This window comes from Salvelinus fontinalis, chromosome 21 (assembly GCF_029448725.1).
Source record: "Salvelinus fontinalis isolate EN_2023a chromosome 21, ASM2944872v1, whole genome shotgun sequence".
Classification (NCBI taxonomy): Eukaryota; Metazoa; Chordata; class Actinopteri; order Salmoniformes; family Salmonidae; genus Salvelinus; species Salvelinus fontinalis.
Genome location: NC_074685.1, coordinates 17,694,241 through 17,714,949, shown reverse-complemented (window position 1 = coordinate 17,714,949; position 20,709 = coordinate 17,694,241). Strand labels below are relative to the sequence as shown.

The window sequence follows — 20,709 nt, the reverse complement described above, 5'->3', positions numbered from 1 at the left end:
CATTGTATATTCTGTGTGTTTATTATGAGTTTAAATACTTTAGTGTCTGTGTGTGTGAGCATGTCTTGTGTGGACGTGTTTAACTATACTTGTGGGGACCAGCAGTCTCCACAAGAATAGTAAACAAACAAACATTTGACCAACTGGTCCCAACAAGGTCAAATGCAATTTCTAGGGGAGTTAGAGTTAAGGTTAGGTTTCCGGGTTAAGGTTAGGATAAGGGTTAGGGTTAGGGAAAATAGGATTATGAATGGGACTGAATTGTGTGTCCCCACAAGGTTAGTTGTACAATACTGTGTGTGTGTGGTCACAGCTCCTCAGCAGGTTGATAATGCCTGCGGCTCCATATTCATCTGTAGAGAGCTCTCTAGGGTGCCTCTCTCCCCTCTCACACAGGCAGAAATCAGTCAGTCCTCTCTGTCCACAAATATGAATGGGGCTGGAGCTCCTAAATTCAGTGTGAAATAAGGCCCAGACAGCCAGTGGAGGAGGACTAGGAGGCTCCAAAGAAGAACTGACTATAGGAAGTTGTAACCCATCCATGATTCTGCTAGAGGGGATGAGAGAGCAACCCTGCCTTTCCACTCTCAGTGGAGCACTGTGCAATGTACTGCACTATACAGTTTGAAATCATGACTTGAGGTGAATACTGAAGTACACACCTTACTTTGGAATAAATCTCACACTGCCATCAATGGAAGATTGGCACGTAAACTGGATCTATACAGTATGTGTTGTGCACCCATCTCAAGGACTGAACCCATAATGAGTTAGTGTATTCAGTTGGTGTATTCAGTGGAGACAACTACCTCAATAACTAAAGAAAACAGAAGCATGGTTCCACACAGAATGGGCGTGTTGACTTTTTCTTACCCAATGGGAGCTTTAAGTCTAATACACTGGCATGCAACAGTCATGCTCTGAAGATCTGGTTACCCCGGCATACAATCCGGTAAGTCTACCCCCGCCCGTATCAATCCAGGGTCTCAACACGTCTAGATGGCGAGTGAACCGTTCCTCAATAGCTTTCAGAAGAGCCGTAGGCAGGAAGAATGGATGTTTGTGTGTGTTCACATTAAGTAGCTCAGATCAGCCCTGATATGCCTTGTGTGTGCAGCTGCAGCAGCCAGATGCGAGGAGGTTATCCTCGGTCACCATGACTACAGCCTTATTGGTTGCCCCTTTCCGAGAGAGAGCGCACAGCATTTCCTGTTTACAGATAGGAGATCTGTCTTCCAATAATCTGCCTCCAAGTAGAACGTGATCTGCATTATTCCGAACCTTCTGCTCTCTCAACCCAGAAACACGATTCATTCTTCCTGATCTGCCCTTCTCACTAACGCCTTCACTATTTAAGATTATGTTTCTATGTAAATTGGGACTTTCTGATGACACAGTATGCTTGTAACTATGTATAATTACAGTATACAGTGCATTCCTGAAAGTATTCAGACCCCTTGACTTTTTCCACATTTCGTTACGTTACAACCAGGATGGAGGAGCAGTCCCAGATCTATTACGTTAGACCCCCCCCAATCAATCTACGTACAATACCCCATAATGACAAAGCGAAAACAGGTTTTTAGAACATTTTGCAAATGTATAAAAAATGTAAAACAGAAATACCTTATCTGCTTAAGTATTCAGACCCTTTGCTATGAGACTCAAAATTGAGCTCAGGTGCATCCTGTTTCCATTGATCATCCTTGAGATGTTTCTACAACTTGATTGGAGTGCACCTGTGTTAAATTCATGATTGGACATGATTTGGAAATGCACACACCTGTCTATATAAGGTCCCACAGTTGACAGTGCATGTCAGAGCAAAAACAAAGCCACGAGGTCGAAGGAATTGTCTATAGAGCTCCGAGACAGGATTGTGTCGAGGCACAGATCTGGGGAAGGGTAGCAAAACATTACTGCAGCATTGAAGACCCCGAGAACACAGTGGCCTCCATCATTCTTAAATGGAAGAAGTTTAGAACCACCGAGACTCTTCCTAGAGCTGGCCGGCCGGCCAAACTGAGCAATCGGGGGAGAAGGCCTTGGTTGGGAGGTGCCCAAGAACCCGATGGTCACTGACAGAGCTCCAGAGCAAGAGGACAAGTACATTAGAGTGTCTAGTTTGAGAAACCGACGCCTCACAAGTCATCAACTGGCAGCTTCATTAATTAGTACCCGCAAAACACCAGTCTCAACGCCAACAGTGAAGATGCGACTCCGGGATGCTGGCCTTCTAGGCAGAGTTCCTCTGTCCATTGTCTATGTTCTTCTGCCCATCTTAATCTTTTATTTTTATTGGCCAGTCTAAGATATGGCTTTTTCTTTGCAACTCTGCCTAGAAGGACCGGGGCCTCCCACTCCTCTTTCTATTCTGGTTAGAGACAGTTTGTGCCATTCTGTGAAAGGAGTAGTACACTGGGTTGTACAAGATCTTCAGTTTCTTGGCAATTTCTCGCATGGAATAGCCTTAATTTCTCAGAACACGAATAGACTGACGAGTTTAAGAAGAACGTTCTTTGTTTCTGGCCATTTTGAGCCTGTAATCGAACCCACAAATGCTGATGCTCCAGATACTCAACTAGTCTAAAGGAGGACAGTTTTATTGCTTCTTTAATCAGGACAACAGTGTTCAGCTGTGCTAACATAACTGCTAAAGGGTTTCTAGGGATCAATTAGCCTTTAAAAATGATAAACTTGGATTAGCTAACACAACATGCTATTGGAACACAGGAGTGATTGTTGCTGATAATGGGCCTCTGTACACCTATGTAGATATAACATTTTTTTAAATCTGCTGTTTCCAGCTCTAATAGTCATTTACAACATTAACAATGTCTACACTGTATTTCTGATGAATTTGATGTTATTTTAATTGGACAAAAAATTAGCTTTTCTTCCAAAAACAAAAAAAACAACACATTTTTGAACGGTAGTGTACATTTGCAAACATTTCTAAAAACCTGTTTTTGCTTTGTTACTATGGGGTATTGTGTGTAGATTGATGAGAAAAAAACTATTTAATCCATTTTAGAATAAGGCTGCAACGTAACAAAATGTGGAAAAAGCGAAGTGGTCTAAATTCTTTCCGAATGCACTGTAAATATATTAATATTAATTTGATATACTGTCATTCTAATTCCAACTGTAATGTTGGCATTGTACAACCGTCCTTTACTTTGGCATGTCGGCACACAATGGCAACAAGGGACAGAGATGAATCTGATCAGTGATTGTCTTCTGAAAGCTACTGGGAAGAGTCTCCAATAGTTCCTCATTGGGACGGGGCAAGAGGTGGAATGGGTATCCCGTCAGTACAGCAGAGAAAGTGAGAGTATTGGAATGCGATGGGGGAGGTTGATAGTGGAACGTTTTTGGGGTCAGGGGTCAATGACAGAGAGAGGGTAGGTCCCCACCTGGCCACGCTTTGTTGCGATCTGATGAAGAAAAGCAATGATAAACAGGACACGCAAACAAACACACGTCACAAATCACAGAAAATAAACACAAAGCACATAAGATATTAAGGCTGCTTCATAGAGACAAAGAAAAAGGAAGAAATATACATAAACACTGAGCAAAATAAACACTTTAAGCCAATAATACTACTACTACTACCACTACTACTGTTGAACAGGCATAGAGATACAGTGGTGCTAGTTATCCTTAAGACTTAATAAGAACATCAAAACACAGCAGAAAGAAACAGATCATGACAAGCACACGGAAGGAAGTTCAAAGTGAAAAAAGAGCAGAAACCTAACAGACTGAAAAAAATAGTAAAAGGACAGTTTTAGCTGTCCATCTTCTGTTTCTGACAAGAATACCCAGAATGAGTTCCAAATTACACCCTGTTCCCTACATAGTGCATTCATTTTGACCAGAGCCATATGGGCCCTGGTCAAAGTAAGTGCACTACATTGGTAAATGGGGTGCCATTTGGGACTCAAGCCTCATTTTCTGACAGGAGGTTTTTCCAGTGAGATGGCATTAAGGAGGACAAGACATGACGTTCGACAAGAGACACAGTTCTGTCTGTCTGTCTGTGATGTGAGCAGCTAGGGAGAGGAAGTGTATCCTCCAGATAACCTCCCTATCAGCAGACCAGCATCCCACAGCACCAGGAGAGGAACAAACATACATACCCTACTGAGACAGCATTATGGGACAACTATCACACACACGCACGCACTCACACGCACAGACACACTCACACACATGCACATACACACACTCACAAGGATGTATGTGCATATAGACAGCCATTCACACGCACACAATGAAGAGGCACACACACTCACACAACTCAAACGCACCTACATCAAATCAAACTACTGTTACATGCAAAAACACCCTCTCAATAATGTGTGAATTTTCAATGGAAGAGTAAATAAGTGAACATATGCAAATGGTCAGAATAACAGGAAACTATTTATTTGGATAGTCCCAAGTAGATGGTTTGTAGATGTTCAATAACCTTCAACAACATTTCAACTAACCATCCACTAAACCAAACCCTAAATCTAACCTTAACCTAACCCTAAACTTAAACTTAATCCTAATCTTAACCCTTACCCTAACTCTTATTCTACAGCTAACCCTAACTGTAACCTTAGCAAGCAGTTGCTTATCAACAGATAGTATGATGACCATCTGTAGAGTATCTATATGGGACTATCTAAATAGAATGTGACCCAATAATCTACAGTAATATAATGAGGGTGAATCTATAGATGCGTAGCTATACAGGCTAACTAAGCAAAAAGCCTGAGAAATGAGCGTGAGGCTGCTGGCTACATGTTGGGCATAGGCTCTGTTGACTCGGATGGACAGACAGAGAGACAGACCGAACGAGAGACAGAGATAGAGACAAAGTGTCAAGAAAGACGAAAGAGACAGAGGGAAAAAAGCAGGCAATCAAAGGCATTACCCTATGAAGCTCCTGAAAGCAATCCAAACCACAAGAGAAAGATGGAGGGACAGAATTAAATGAGAAAGAGACAGTCAGCGACACAGAAAACCATCCATATACAATAGGCTACAGTTCAGAAAAAGAGAGAAGAGTAAGATAGACAACAGCAATACTAATGTGGTACAATTGACTACTTCACAGGTTATTACACATTAGCCCCACCATGACACCACTGGGGTGCAAAATAACTGACTGAGCTGGTCGTGGGAGAGAATACACCATTTCCTTTTACTGGTCGGCATGCTTGAAAAGACTGGATTTCACCTCCCTTTATTGTCTTTGTGTGTACTTGTGCATGTCTGAGACTGTGTGTGTTACTTGACATAGAAGTACCTGATAACATTTCCCTCAGTACCAGGGAGGGAGAGAACAACTGCTGTACATTAGCACTAAGACGAAGCCCGCGCCCACCTTCCCAGCTTAACCTCACGCTCATTAACCAAATCACACATATCCTATTACACAGATGGGAGGGGTGATTAAAGGTTAAAAGAAGAGTTTGAGCAACAACCCATTTCGGCAAATAACCACAGGCAAAGTGGTTTAGAGCCCCTGAGAGCTGTACAGAGAGGTTGGTTTGGGGGACTGTTTTGGGCTGTGGCGGATGAGTGAGTGCACCACCCAGACTGGCATATTTGTAGATGCGCCAGCTGGAGAGTCAGTGTGTTGACTGTGAGGTGACAACGTAGGGGAGAGGTGTTGTTGGCTGAAAAAGGATTTAAAACAGTAATAATACTGTAATCAATTTAAAGGGGCAATCAGGGATTGGTACATACATTTTTGGACTTAAGTTTCTCAATTTCTCCAGCCCCATTCCTCAGCTGTTTACCAAAACAAATGGTGAGGTGCCTGCTTTGTTTGGTTTTTCGAATCCCAGATTGCCCCTTTAACCCCACCTACAGCTGGCACAAGAACATACAGTACGTCAAATGTGTACTTACGAGCAGGCGAACGCCACCAGAGCTCCACTGACCACAATAAAGTCCAGGATGTTCCACAGGTCCCGGAAGTAAGAACCAGGATGGAGGAGCAGTCCCAGGTCTATCATCTACACACAGAGTTAAAGTCATAAGGAAGATGATACACATTATGAATGTTACCACTTCAGCAAGGAGCCTGGGTCTTGGATATATTGTAATATAGCAGTATTTAAAAGGAAACCACCTCTAGGCAGCATTGCAGTGGAGCTAATTCTAGCTGCAACCTAAGAGAGTACCTCTGTGTGTTCAAACTGAGGAAACTGTTGTGTCTATTTCCAACCATTTCACCAGTATGACCTCTCACCTTAATCACCATCTCAAAGGTGAACACTCCTGTGAAGACGTAGTCCAGATATTTGAGCACCTGCAAATGATTGAATGTTCAGTCAGATGTCACACATTCTTCTTTCCTCTTCCTCAAGACACACAGCAGGCAATCACCTTAGCAGCACTCAGCTCATATTTATTACTATTTTTGTTTCTGTAGCACTCTCACAAAGTATAACTTTCAGGTGATATTAGCAGAAATTCTAGAAGCTTCTGGCAGCTCAATCAGGCCTAATGAATCAGCTTGTCAGTTAGTCAGACTGAGAGGGTTCTGGGATTTGGAGGCAATTCCTTTAGTGCTAGTAGGGACTGCTCCTCAGGCCTCCGTACCCAAATACCCAGCTGTGTGTGTGTGTGTACTCTTGCAGGACTCACGTTGTTGCGTGGTGCATTGGCCTGCACAGGGTCCTCTGCAGCCAGGGCTATGCTGCTCATGGTGATGACCGACAGTATACACATTTCAAAGTAACGCAGGTTCACCACGTAGTGGCACAGCCGACGCACCCTGAACAGCACAGGTAATCTCACTGAGTGCACTCAACATACCCTCTCAAAACGCTGACATAAAACTGAGTGGCACCCAATATAGAAATGCAGAAACAGTTAGAGCCCAGACTAGACTAGCCAACAGGTTCCCTGTCTCAGGACATGACTTACGGGTTGGTCTGTCCAAACACAAACATGGAGCTGTAGGGGAGAATGTGTTTGGGGCCGTTCTTCAGCTCCTGCTCCAAGTCCTTCTTCTCCTCGTTCAGGGGGAGGCTCTCACAGTCTATGTTATCCACTATCAAAGAGAGAGTGAGTGCGAGAGTGAGAGAGAGAGATTACACTCAGAGAAAGAACTCATGATAGACCTTCACTACAACATAACCAACACACAGCTGATCAGGCACTGATCAGTCATACTAACCTAATGTTACACTACACTTTCACCCAAGTGTTTCCCCTGCAGCCTATGGCTGGGGAACTGACTGACTGGGGTACAGACTGGGGTATTGATAAAGGCAGGGGTTTTCAAACTAGGGTTCGCGGCCCCCTAGGGGTTGTGGGGATTTTCCCCCCGCCATTGTTATGTCACTGCGTCCAGCATGAAGGAAGTTAGAGGTTGTTTCACTAGCCCATGCTAACTGGGCTTAGCGCAATGACTGGAAGCCTACAGGAACAGTTAGCATGCAAACTGTTCCTGTTCATCCGACTCTAGGGAAATAGATCTATGGCTTCATTGCCAAAATCTTGAACTATCCCTTTAATATGGAGACAATTCTTAAGCAGGCCATTTAAGTGGCAATTTACGGGATGGAAAAACTATTTCAGTGTCAACTTTAAAGACCAAAAACAGACAGAAAGCCCACAAAAAAGATGTAACTATAATTTTCATAATATCATCTTTGAGAACTAACAATCAAATAAAAGCTAGACAGTCAGGGAGAATTGAAAATAAAAAAAACAGGCATTCGGGGCACATGTCCATTAAAATTGTTCTAATGTTTGAGCAGAGGAACACAGCATTAGCCATGGCAAAATGTATAGTTGTCTCTCAGCTCCATGCCAAAGTATAGAATTTCTGAAAATTGGCTTCAAAATTGCAACATTTTCTATAAGTTCAATGAGAAAATTTGAAGAATTGCTGAAAATGTGCTTTACAACAGCAACACTTTCTCTACGCCGCCAAGATGCCTTTCTAGGTAATAGACTATGTTAGAGTTTACACTTCCTCTTCCAATGAACTGTGAGGAGGTCAGAATAATGAATCTGTTTATCATTTTTAAATGTTAATTCTACTTGCCATTATCCTTCACAATTTGTTTTGCTAACATATGATGGGGGGGGTGTCACTGGGTCGCTGGTTTGCCTTGGCGGTGGGTCCCTGGGCAAGAAAAGTTAAAAAAAACTCCTGGACTAAGATAGAGACTAGGGTACTGACTGGGTATGATGGTGGTCTCTCTGGATGGGGCGGTGATGGTGACAGGGATGTGGACAGTGTTGCTGTTCAGGCCTGCCTGGCTGGCTCTGTGGCTGTTCTTCTGGTTGTCAGCATCCTCTTGCTTCTCTCCAGCCTGCAGACCTGCAGGAGGCTGCACAGGACTGGTGGCCAAGCTCTCCCCTTGAGAGTTGGTCTGCCTGTCCCTGCAAAACATTCAAAACGCAGCCTGTGGACATCAGTGAAGCTCTGCGGTGATGACTTAGTAAAAAGAGGTAATTAAAGCACATTGAGAATGTGTTGGTCAGTCAGCACTGGTCTCACCTGTGTCCTTGGTCCCTGTCTCCATTTCTCTCTCCGTTCTCTCTGCACTCGTCTCCATCCAGTGTTGACTGGGCCCTGACTATGCGTGAGCGGTGCTTCCTCCTTTCTCCGTTCTCCTCCCTGTGGCCCCTGCTCTCCAGTCTGTCCCTGGTAGCCAGAACCCCGTCCCCCTGTCTGTCGGAGTGGTGGTGGCGGTCTTCCCTTCCCTCTCCCCCTCCGTTAACCCCCTCCTCTGGGGATCCAGCCTGGTGATGGTGCCTGTGGCCCTGCCCCCCCTCTCGACTATGGCTCCTCTCCCCCTTGACCTCTTTGGACCGGGGCCCGTCTGGGTGGTAGTGGTCCCAACTGCGGCTGTGGTGGGTGTGATGCCTGCTCTCCCCATTCTCCCCGATCCTCTCCCGGTGACGGTAGTGCTTGCGTGGCTGTGGGCCGTGGGCGTCTCCTGCTCCGTCTCTGTCCTCCTCGGGGGGTCGGGGTTTGTCCCCGTTACCTGGCTCCACCACTAGGGGGCGGTCATTGTGGGTCTTCATGTCGGAGCGCAGGTGGAGGGCGGAGGAGACACGCAGACGCTCCTCGGGTTCCAGCTCGTTGAACAGAGCCTCGGAGCTAGCTCTCAGGTTGTTTCGACGCAGTTGGTTGGTGCGCTGCTCCCACACTGACATTATCTTATTGGCTCTCTGCTGCTCCTTACTGCAGGGCCAATGGACAGGGGAGGGGAACGAATATGAGGGGTGAGAGGGATACAGGGTGTTAGAGTGAAGTAGCAGCTCACCTGTAGCTCTCCTATTTTGGCATCAATGGTGTTTTATGTCATCCATAGCACAAGCATATTTTGCTATCAACCCATGAGCAACTGAGCTTCACAACTTGCACACAAAACAAATCGCTAATTTCTCCCATATGGTCTGAGTTGCTGTACAAACAACAGTGGTACTTTGCTGGCTGGAGACACAAGATGGTCTTTATGGATGTACCAACACAAATACTCCCCATAGTAAACTTGTCATGTACCACGCTTGGGTTTAAAACATGCTCACCCAAACCCTCTACAGATTCACACATGGGCTGCATCTGAAATGGCACCATATGCCCTATATAGTTCACTACTTATGACCAGAGCTCTGGTCAAAAGTAGTGCACTATGGAATAGGGTGGTGCCATTTGGGATGCACACTGGCCATGTTTGGACCAGAAGCACCACGGTTCCCTGTGAGGTCTAACAGGCATGTGAGAACATGTGATGGTTGCATTAAATCCAATCAAATGTTATTGGTCACATACACATATTTAGCAGATGTTATTGTGGGTGTAGCGAACTGCTTGTGTTCAAAGCTCCAACAGTGCAGTAGTATCTAACAATTCACAACAATACACACAAATCTAACAGTAAAAGAATGGAATTAAGAAATATATAAATATTAGGACGAGCAATTTGAGTGGCATTGACTAAAATACAGTAGAATAGAATACAATATATATATATATATATGAGATGAGTAAAGCAGTATGTAAACATTATTAAAGTGACCAGTGATTCCATGTCTATGTATATAGGGCATCAGCCTCTAAGGTGCATGGTTGAGTAACCGGGTGGTAGCCGGCAAGTGATGGCTATTTAACAGTCTGATGGCCTTGAGATATAAACTGTTTTAAAGTCTGTCGGTCCCAGCTTTGATGCACCTGTACTGATCCCGCCTTCTGGATAATAGCGGGGTGAACAGGCCGTGGCTCGGGGGGTTGATGTTCTTGTTGATCCTTTTGGCCTTCCTGTGACATCGGATGCTGTAGGTCTACTGTTATGTTGTCTGCAAACTTGATGATTGAGTTGGAGGAGTGCATGGCCACGCAGTCATGGGTGAACAGGGAGTACAGGAGAGGACTGAGCATGCAGCCTTGTGGGGTCCCTGTGTTGAGGATCAGCAAAGTGGAGGTGTTGTTTCGTTAGGGATGTCATTTTCTCCTTGCGTATGCTTCCTGTTTTATCGATTCATCTGTTAGTACTGTAGATGACAACAGTGGACAATTCTCCAGTATTGTGAGCAGCCAGTCCTGACCTGCATAATGGGGGCAGCCAGCTTTCATCTCCATCCCCTCACACCAGCAGCTGAAAATACCTCACATTAATCTCCTAGTTCCTTTACTCTCTTAATGGTAAAGCTATCATGCCTGACAGACTAGACCACTTGAATAAACACAGAAAAGGAAAATTGGGGCTGGACTCAGACAAAGGCTAGGTTTTACATGAACTTAATACCAAGGCCAAAATCTAGTGGATTAGTATGAAGTTGGGAGGGAAATATAGATTTCAAGGCAAGTAACCCTTTGTTGCCTCTGCCATGGGATATGGTATAATTTTTTTCTATTTTTACCCTCTTTTTCTCCCCAATTTCGTGATATCCAATTACGATCCTGTCTCATCGTTGCAACTCTCCAAAGGGTTCGGGAGAGGCGAAGGTCGAGTCATGCGCCATGCCGCACTTCTTAACACCTGCTCGCTTAACCCGGAAGCCAGCCGCACCAATGTGTCGGAGGAAACGCTGCTGAACTGACGACCAAAGACAGCCTGCAGGAGCCCAGCCTGCCCCAAGGAGTCGCTAAAGCGCGACGAGCCAAGTAAAGTCCGCCTGGCCAAACCTTCCCATAACCCAGATAACGCTGAGCCAATTGTGCACCGCCCTTTGGGATACCTGGTCACAGCCGGTTGTGACACAGCCTGGGATCACACCCGGGTTTGTAGTGATGCCTGAAGCACTGTGATGCATTGCCTTAGAACGCTGTGCCACTCGGGAGGCCCGAAGGAATCATTTCAATGATGGTTTCTATGTACACATGTTTTTAGATATTTTTGATTGTATGACTGTGTGTACAGTATGAATATACAGTTAAAGTCGGAAGTTTACATAGATCTTAGCCAAATACATTTAAACTTAGTTTTTCAAAATTCCTGACATTTAATGCTTGTAAAAATTCCCCGTCTTAGGTCAGATAGGATCACCACTTTATTTTAAGAATGTGAAATGTCAGAATAATAGTAGAGAGAATGACTTATTTCAACTTTAATTTCTTTCATCACATTCCCAGTGGGTCAGAAGTTTACATACACTCAATTAGTATTTGGTAGCATTGCCTTTAAATTGTTTAACTTGGGTCAAACGTTTCGGGTAGCCTTCCACAAGCTTCCCACAATAAGTTGGGTGAATTTTGGCCCATTCCTCATGACAGAGCTGGTGTAACTGAGTCAGGTTAGTAGGCCTCTTTGCTCGCACAAGCTTTTTCAGTTCTGCAAACAAATTTTCTATGGGATTGAGATCAAGGCTTTGTGATGGCCACTCCAATACCTTGACTTTGTTGTCCTTAAGCCATTTTTCCACATCTTTGGAAGTATGCTTGGGGTCATTGTCCATTTGGAAGACCCATTTGCGACCAAGCTTTAACTTCCTGACTGATGTCTTGAGATGTTGCTTCAATATATCCACATCATTTTCCACCTCATGATGCCATCTATTTTGTGAAGTGCACCAGTCCCTCCTGCAGCAAAGCACACCCACAACATGATGCTGCCACCCCCGTGCTTCACGGTTGGGATGGTGTTCTTCGGCTTGCAAGCCTCCCCCTTTTTCCTCCAAACATAACGATGGTCATTTATGGCCAAACAGTTATATTTTTGTTTCATCAGACCAGAGGACATTTCTCCAGAAAGTACGATATTTGTCCGCATGTACAGTTGCAAACGTAGTCTGGCTTTTTTATGGCGGTTTTGGAGCAGTGGCTTCTTCCTTGCTGAGCGGCCTTTAAGGTTATGTCGATATAGGACTCGTTTTACTGTGGATATAGATACTTTTGTACCTGTTTCCTCCAGCATCTTCACAAGGTCCTTTGCTGTTGTTCTGGGATTGAATTGCACTTTTCGCACCAAAGTACGTTCATCTCTAGGAGACAGAACGCGTCTCCTTCCTGAGCGGTATGACGGCTGCATGGTCCCATGGTGTTTACACTCGCCTACTATTGTTTGTACAGATGAACGTGGTACCTTCAGGCATTTGGAAATTGCTCCCTAAGGATCAACCAGACTTGTGGAGGTCTACAATTTTTTTTCTGAGGTCTTGGCTGATTTCTTTTGATTGTCTCATGATGTCAAGCAAAGAGGCACTGAGTTTGAAGGTAGGCCTTGAAATACATCCACAGGTACACCTCCAATTGACTCAAATGATGTCAATTAGCTATCAGAAGCTTCTAAAGCCATGACATAATTTTCTGGAATTTTCCAAGCTGTTTAAAAGCACAGTCAACTTAGTGTATGTAAACTTCTGACCCACTGGAATTGTGATACAGTGAATTATAAGTGAAATAATCTGTCTGTAAACAATTGCTGGAGAAATGACTTGTGTCATGCACAAAGTAGGTGTCCTAACCAACTTGCCAAAACTATAGTTTGTTAACAAGAAATGTGTGGAGTGGTTGAAAAACAAGTTTTAATGACTCCAACCTGAGTGTATGTAAACTTCCGACTTCAACTGTATGTATGTGTGACTAGTAAAGTTGCATTCTTTGTGTCACCTGTAACTCAAGACTCAACGGGCAGGGGAATAGATCAAACTCCTAAAAGACAAGAGGACGACATAGCATAGTAAGACAGACAACAAAAGCAATAGACAGACAGACAAACTTGTCTGTCTGTCTATGCAAGGCATAGACAAATAAGACATATCAGCGACAAACGGACATGTAAGCTGTGATTTTGGTATGAGAGAGAGATTACCGTGGACAAGATAGAAACATACACACAGATCAGCAACAACAACACCACAACGTTTAGAAATGAGAGTTGTTACTAATAGGCAACAAATGATCAAGACGTGTCAGGTAAGCAGCAAAGCCAAATTCATGTCATTTCAAAGAGGTCAGAGGTTAAATCAACGTAATGCTATGTTTCACTTTATTTGATTTGTCTAGTATGGCATACTACCCCTTGGCTACTGTACTATAACTCGTTTGGTCCTCACCCAGTGTGTTGAAGAAGTGAAACCCTGGGGTATAAAAAACACAAGCTGTAAAACTGACAAAATGTCTTGGGAATTGACCGTGCCCTGAGACATTTAATATTTATATAGCAATTATTCACTAGAGCTCAGGTTAAACTCTCATAATTTCAGACGTCAACAGTGCTGACGAAAGCTGGCGCTATGCACAATGAAATATTCAGTATTCAGAAACACACACACTCACACACATTTACACACATGCATGCATTTACACACATGCACGCACACAGTTGCCTTAACTTCAGTAAATAAGACAAGTATTATTATTTGAAATCTCAATCTATAATGAGAGCCACCAGTGAGCCACCACTGGGTTCTCCAGTTTCAAGCTTATCTCAACACTCTGGGAGGACTGGAAGGATCACAAGAATGGAGAGAGTGATTTAATAGAGGGATTGGAAGGCTAGGTGGAGGAGGAGGGGAAAGAAGAGATGGAGAAGTGGATGGGGCGAGGAAGAGGGGGGAAAGGAGAGGAGGAACAAGGCGAAAGGGGAAGCAGAAGGAGGCGGGTATGGGCGAGGAAGAGGGGGGAAAGGAGAGGAGGAACAAGGCGAAAGGGGAAGCAGAAGGAGGCGGGTATGGGCGAGAAGACGGGGAAGGAGGGTGTAAAAATATTGTAACATTGTAACAGAGAGCAAAAACTCACGGTGACTGCACGCTGGAGACGGACGAGCTGCGAGAGAGTGCATCTCGATTTTGCTTTACAAAACTGCACATTCAGAACAAAAACAATAAAAACAAAAGGAAAGAAAGGATGAGACGCACACCAAAAGGATGTGGTGGGGAGAGGTGGACTCCATAAAGTGTCTGTCCACCTGTCCCCTCCACGAACAAGAAGGACTAGTCCAACAGAGCTACAACTACAGTAGTGGTTAACACTTCAGCAGTAGGGGTAGTGTACACTATACAGTATAGATAGTTTGTAGTACTGTACTTTGTAGTGCTGTACACCACACACTGTTACATACTGTGGTCAAGTGACTACGAGGGGTGCAAATATATATTGATACTAAACCCCTTCACTGAAGTGTTAGTAAAGACATAAAACTGAAAACTTTCAGAAGAAATAACACTCAAGTCAACGTAATTAAAGAAATGGTATCAAAGTGGATTTGCAAAGTTCAATACACAATGAGTTTACAAAGCCTTTCAAACGTAAGAGTGACATTTTCAATCAAACAGACAATGGTCTTTGTTTAAAAAACATCATGATTACTTTTGTTAATAAAAGTTGATTATGGATTCCCTTAATCAAAAGTAAAAAGCCTTGTAAAATTGCATTTTACGCAGATATCTAAAATAAAACATTTCCTCAGAAATGTACTGGATCAACATAACTTTGAAATAGACTGACAAATGAACCTCATTAAGGTTTAATCATTCTATGTTACAAAGATGAAAATCAGATAAAAGCACAGATAAAAACAAGTGGCTATTTATGGCAAATTCATCTTCAAAAGCAATCATCAGGATTGATGCAGTAGGCTACTGTCAATCTAAAATGTGTTTATTCTTCTTGGTTGACTAAGAAGTAAAATAGTCTGTAATTTGGCCATCTGATTTCATTTTTTCAAAGATTTGTTTTCTGAAACGAACCACCATTCTGACCTAGACCCGTATCCACAAAGTAGGAGTGCTGATCTTGCACCAGGTCCCTCCTATCCATATTATCTTATTCATTATGCTGGTAAAGGCTAAAAGGATCCTAAATCAGAACTGCTACTCTGAGGGTCTTTTTCAATACGTGCCCGGGTCATTGGGCTCACAGTCAGGACACAGAGGACATGTCATAAACACCTAATAGACGATGTGTCCCACCTGGGCTGAGAATGACATTACTGATGCATTGTCATGTACAAACCAATGACTTATTGACTGTCAAAATGTTTTGTCAATATTCTTTTACTGTTGTCAATAGAGCTCATCTTTACCTAGTACATAATGGCATCCCTAATGCTGAAAATGACACAATTCATGAATTAGTCCTATAGCCAATTCCAGTGGGGAGAGGGCATGGCTGCTTGGTTAGATACAGTAAATAGGTTATAGAAGATTGCTGATGTTGACAATGTTCTGATTGACTCCATCAGACTCTAATGCATGAATCAGTTATATTGATGATCACAAAATAAGACTGAACGGCCAATGAGAGAAACTACTGCTGACTGGAGAACCGTTTCAGATCAATCATCTACTATTGTCAGAAAGAGAAGGATCATCATCAAAGCACACACACATAGATAGAAACATGCCAGACATGTCAATTGTGTAGCTAGGAGAATGCAAATGGCCAGAGGCGATAATCACAACATAGACACATTGAGAGACAGTGATCAGAGCCAAGACACCAACAGCACATTGACCATATGCAGAACCAGCTATATCTGATACTTGACAATATAGCGAAATGCTGGTGTCAGAATGGGGGGGACACAAAAGACCATGTTTGGAGACCATGGGATTGGGGGGTGGGCGACTTACGCAGCGATAGAGATGTTGGCTGCTGACATGGGGCTGACCTCCTTCACCTCCATGGCCTTCTGCAGGGCCAGCTTCTTATTGGCTTCTTCCTCCTGCTTCTCCTCATCCTGGACCAATAAACCATAAGGGATGGGTTACCAAGGGTCATTTTATTCAGAATTGTTCTTTAAAAGTTCCCTGGGTAGAATGTGGTTCCTTGGGTTCATCAGACTTACCTTGGTGAGCTCCTGTGCATTGGCGAGGTTGTCGACGGCGATAGCTAAGAAGACGTTCAGGAGCGTGTCTGGTTGGAACTAAGCTCAGGAAATACCTTGACACAATTTTAGTGGATTTCACGGCTGAGCCGTGGTGAATTGCAACCAAACATCAGCAACAGACCGGGTGTGGTAGAAATGTGCGAGGTGGAAATGGACAAAATTCACTGGGGGAACCCTCCTAAGGGTGTCCAGGAGCATGCCCCCCCCCCCCGGAATTAATTTGTCAAAGGTTACAGCTCTCATTGCAGCACTTGACATGAGATATTTATATTTAACTGTATGAATATTTCAGGCAGATTAAATCTCTGATATCCATGCAATGGCACGACTCGGAGAGTCAGAGAGGATACAGTTTCCAAAGAGTGTGAGGACGATGAAGTAGACCGAGGAGAACATTCCCCGCCGTACGCCCCCCTGGGACTCAATACCATGATACATCACTGCATTCCAATCCTCGCCAGTCAAAATCTGCCATTGGCCATTGAGATAGAATAGAAAATGTAGTTGTTGTTCAGTGTATGAAATGAAGAATACAAAATCTTTAGTTATATTGTAGGGTCAACATTTCAACAATTAATACTTTAAATAAAAGTATAACACAGGCTAACAGAAAGATGAGTAATTTGGAAACAGAGACAAAAAGTAGTTAGACAAACAAATTCCACTAATTGCAAATTATCTTTGTACAAAACACAATTGTTTAATCTAGTCCAACATTCCGAAGGATAGAGCTCCAGAGTGAAAGGCCAAATTAGTTGGTTCATTAAATGGAGAGAAGGAGAGACCGAGTACCTGGAAGACGGTGAGAATGGCCGCCGGGAAAGTGTCGAAGTTGGTCGTCGGCGTCTCCTCTTCAAAATTAAACCTTGGAGAAAGAACAATGGACAGATTGAGTCAAATAGAAGACGTTTGGCCTGAGAGAAGACAGGCAGGACGTTCAGAATCAGATACATGGGTTTCCGTCTACATGTAGGTTTGAGCGTAGTGCATTTTATGGTCACAGCAGTTGAAATGTGTAAATCCATTATCATGACATTTGCAGTCATTGGATATGCTACAACAACCCTGAATTACTTAATGTTTGCCAACTGACATCAACTGGCAGACATTCTCTTCTCCAACAAATAAACAGTTATAATTATAATAATAATTATAATTATAATAATTCAATGCAACAACAGATCTCCATCCTGTTGTTTATCAGTACAAATACACATAGTATGCACACTCTTGGCTACCGTAAGCTTCAATACATGTTTTCTTAGCATCGGAAGGATTCCATCAAAAACACCCAAACATTACAACATGCACATAGAAACTGCACTGAACAATTATTTATTTCCTTGACTGTCATTGTTTGAGTGATTTCTTTATGTAGATGGCAGGTCCTGTGCCCAAGAACACCAAGGTAATCTGCCAAAATGACCTCCGACCCATAGCACTCACGTCGGTAGCCATGAAGTGCATTGAAAGGCTGGTCATGGCTCACATCAACACCCAGAAACCCTAGACCCAATCTAGACCCACTCCACTTACATTCCGCCCCAACAGATCGACAGATGACGCAATCTCTATTGCACTCCACACTGCCCTTTCCCACCTGGACAAAAGGAACACCTATGTGAGAATGTTGTTCATTGACTACAACTCAGCGTTCAACACCATAGTACCCTCAAAGCTCATCACTAAGCTAAAGACCCTGGGACTAAACACATCCCTCTGCAACTGTCCGCCCCCCAGTTGGTAAGGTTAGGCAACAACACATCTGCCACGCTGATCCTCAACACGGGGGCCAATCAGGGATGCGTGTTCAGTCCCCTCCTGTATTCCCTGTTCACCCATGACTGTGTGGCCAAGCATGACTCCAACACCATCATTAAGTTTGCAGATGACACAAAGGTGGTAGGCCTGATCACCGACAACGATGAGACAGCTTATAGGGAGGAGGTCAGAGACTTGGCAGTATGGTGCCAGGATAACAACCTCTCCCTCAACGTGATCAAGACAAAAGAGACGAAATGAAAAGGAGGGCCGAGCACACCCCAATTCACATCGATGGGGCTGTAGTGGAGCAGGTTGAGAGCTTCAAGTTCCTTAGTGTCCAGATCACCAACAAACTATCACGGTCCAAACACACCAAAACCATCGTGAAGAGGGCACAACAATGCCTATTTTCCCTCAGGAGACTGAAAATATTTGGCATAGGCCCTCAGATCCTCAAAAATATCTATAGCTGCACCATCGAGAGCATCCTGGCTGGTTGCATCACTGCCTGGTATGGCAACTGCTCGGACTCCGACCGCAAGGCGCTACAGAGGGTAGTGTGTACGGCCCAGTACATTACTGGGGCCAAGATTCCTGCCATCCAGGACCTCTATACCAGGCGGTGTCAGAGAAAGGCCCTAAAAATTGCCAAGGACTCCAGCCACCCTAGTCATAGAGTGTTCTCTCTGCACATGGCAACCGGTGCCATAGCGCCAAGTCTAGGTCCAAGAGGCTTCTTAACAGCTTCTACACCCAGGCCATAAGACTGCTGAACAGCTAATCAAATGGCTACCCAGACTATTTGCGTTGACCCCCCTCCTTTTTTTTACTCTGCTGCTACTCTTTGTTTATTATCTGTGCATTGTCACTTTACCCCTACCTACATGTACATATTACCTCGACTAACCTGTCCCGCCGCACATTGACACGGTACCGGTACCCCCTGTATATGGCGTCGTTATTGTTGCTTTTTTATTTTTAACTTTAGTTAATTTTATAAATATTTTCTTAACTTTTATTTTTCTTTAAACTGCATTGTATGGTTAAGGGTTTGTAAGTAAGCATTTCACAGTAAGGTCCACACCTGTTGTATTCGGCACATGTGACAAATAATATTTGATTTGATTTGACAGTATGATGTAGAATTAGAATTAGGAGAAGAAACAAAAACAGAGTTCAAGACCCAGGCGTTCACATTGTTACTGTACCTTGTTACAGTTACATTACAGTCTCTCTCTATCTCTCTGTCTGAATCTCTATTTCAAACCTTTACACACACACTCCTATACACACCAACAGAACCTTGTATAATGTTATAGACAGGTACAATAGAGTTCTGAGAGAATGTGGGGATCGACACTGTGCATTCCAAGGCTTCAGGTGAGGAGTGGTTTAAGAGATGGCGGTGAAGGTTGTTATATATGACAGTCATAAAATAATACAGAGCCATGCAACACCAGGACACACAAGCCACCATGGAGGGAGCCACACAGCTCCATAGCTCCAACATTTACAGCACTCCTGATGTGATGCCTGAACTATCTACATGGTATAGTGCAGAAAAACAGACAGATTGCTTCCCAAATGGCACCCTATTCCCTTCATGGTGCACCACTTTTGACTAGGGCCCATAGGGCTCTGGTCAATAGTAGCACACTATAAAGGGAGGACATGTAGAAGAGACCTGAACATCAGAGGTAGCTGTGTGTCTGTAGCTGTGACTATAGTTATTAAACAAAACAGGTCAACATCCTACATTACAGTCAATGCAAAACTCAGCGGAATAGAGGTAAAAAACAGATACTTTTAAATTGAGTAAATAAATAATATAGGCTGTAAGCAATAAGACATGCCCAAGTATTTTGTGAAAACCTGTTGTGATTCATCTTAGCAGCACACACATTCATTCACAAGGTTATCCAGGTCCTTTGTATGACCTCACTCACACCCACCCACCCACCCACCCACCCACCCACCCACACAGAGAGAGAGAGAGAGGAAATGCTGCTCTATCGAGTTGTCAAGAACACCCACCCCATCTTAAAATGACCTCCTCCATTTTGAGGAACAAACGTGGCAAATGAAACTGAAGAAGTGAAGAAGTGAGAGAATGAAATAAAGATGCAATGCGGAGATGTTGATGGACGTACCTTAGCACTTGCAATAGCTGTTACATACAGTCATACACTGAGTATAACAAACATTTGGAACACCTTCCTAATATTGCGTTGCACCCCCCCAACCCCCCTTTTGCCCTCAGAACAGCCTCAATTCATTGTGGAATGGACTATACAAAGTGTTCCACAGGGATGTTGGCCCATGTTGACTCCAATGCTTCCCACAGTTGTGTACAGTTGGCTGGATGTCCTTTGGGGGGGTGGACCATTCTTTTTTTTCTTTTTATATATATATTTATTACAAAAAACACAAGGAAGGGTTAACATTAAAGTATTAGAACATGAAGGACAAACAATACAGCATCAAGACACTATCAAACATGTACCAGTCTTTCCGCAACAGAGCCATCCTTATGTGTGAGGGTGCGTGTGTGTGCATGATAGTGATATAAAATATATGTCATAGTTTCCTTTTTCATGATCACAATCTTGTGAAACCCGAACCCTCCAAGATACCCCCACAG

General features: G+C 43.7%; 1 protein-coding gene across 7 annotated transcripts in view; it reads right to left on the bottom strand.

Moving 5' to 3' along the window:
* LOC129818346 (voltage-dependent N-type calcium channel subunit alpha-1B-like) overlaps window positions 1-20,709 on the bottom strand; it is a 209,550-nt gene that overhangs the window by 50,850 nt on the left and 137,991 nt on the right. For 4 of the 7 annotated variants that reach the window (XM_055874150.1, XM_055874151.1, XM_055874147.1 and 1 more), the window contains exons 14-24: window positions 17,097-17,169; window positions 16,655-16,772; window positions 16,263-16,330; window positions 16,048-16,154; window positions 14,213-14,275; window positions 8,525-9,214; window positions 8,204-8,406; window positions 6,937-7,063; window positions 6,655-6,784; window positions 6,257-6,316; window positions 5,914-6,020 (exon numbers count right to left, since the gene is read on the bottom strand). In XM_055874150.1, the coding sequence (XP_055730125.1) occupies window positions 5,914-6,020; window positions 6,257-6,316; window positions 6,655-6,784; window positions 6,937-7,063; window positions 8,204-8,406; window positions 8,525-9,214; window positions 14,213-14,275; window positions 16,048-16,154; window positions 16,263-16,330; window positions 16,655-16,772; window positions 17,097-17,169 (1,746 nt within the window). The remainder of the gene's footprint in view (window positions 1-5,913; window positions 6,021-6,256; window positions 6,317-6,654; window positions 6,785-6,936; window positions 7,064-8,203; window positions 8,407-8,524; window positions 9,215-14,212; window positions 14,276-16,047; window positions 16,155-16,262; window positions 16,331-16,654; window positions 16,773-17,096; window positions 17,170-20,709) is intronic. The other 3 variants (XM_055874152.1, XM_055874154.1, XM_055874149.1) reach the window with 1 other exon arrangement.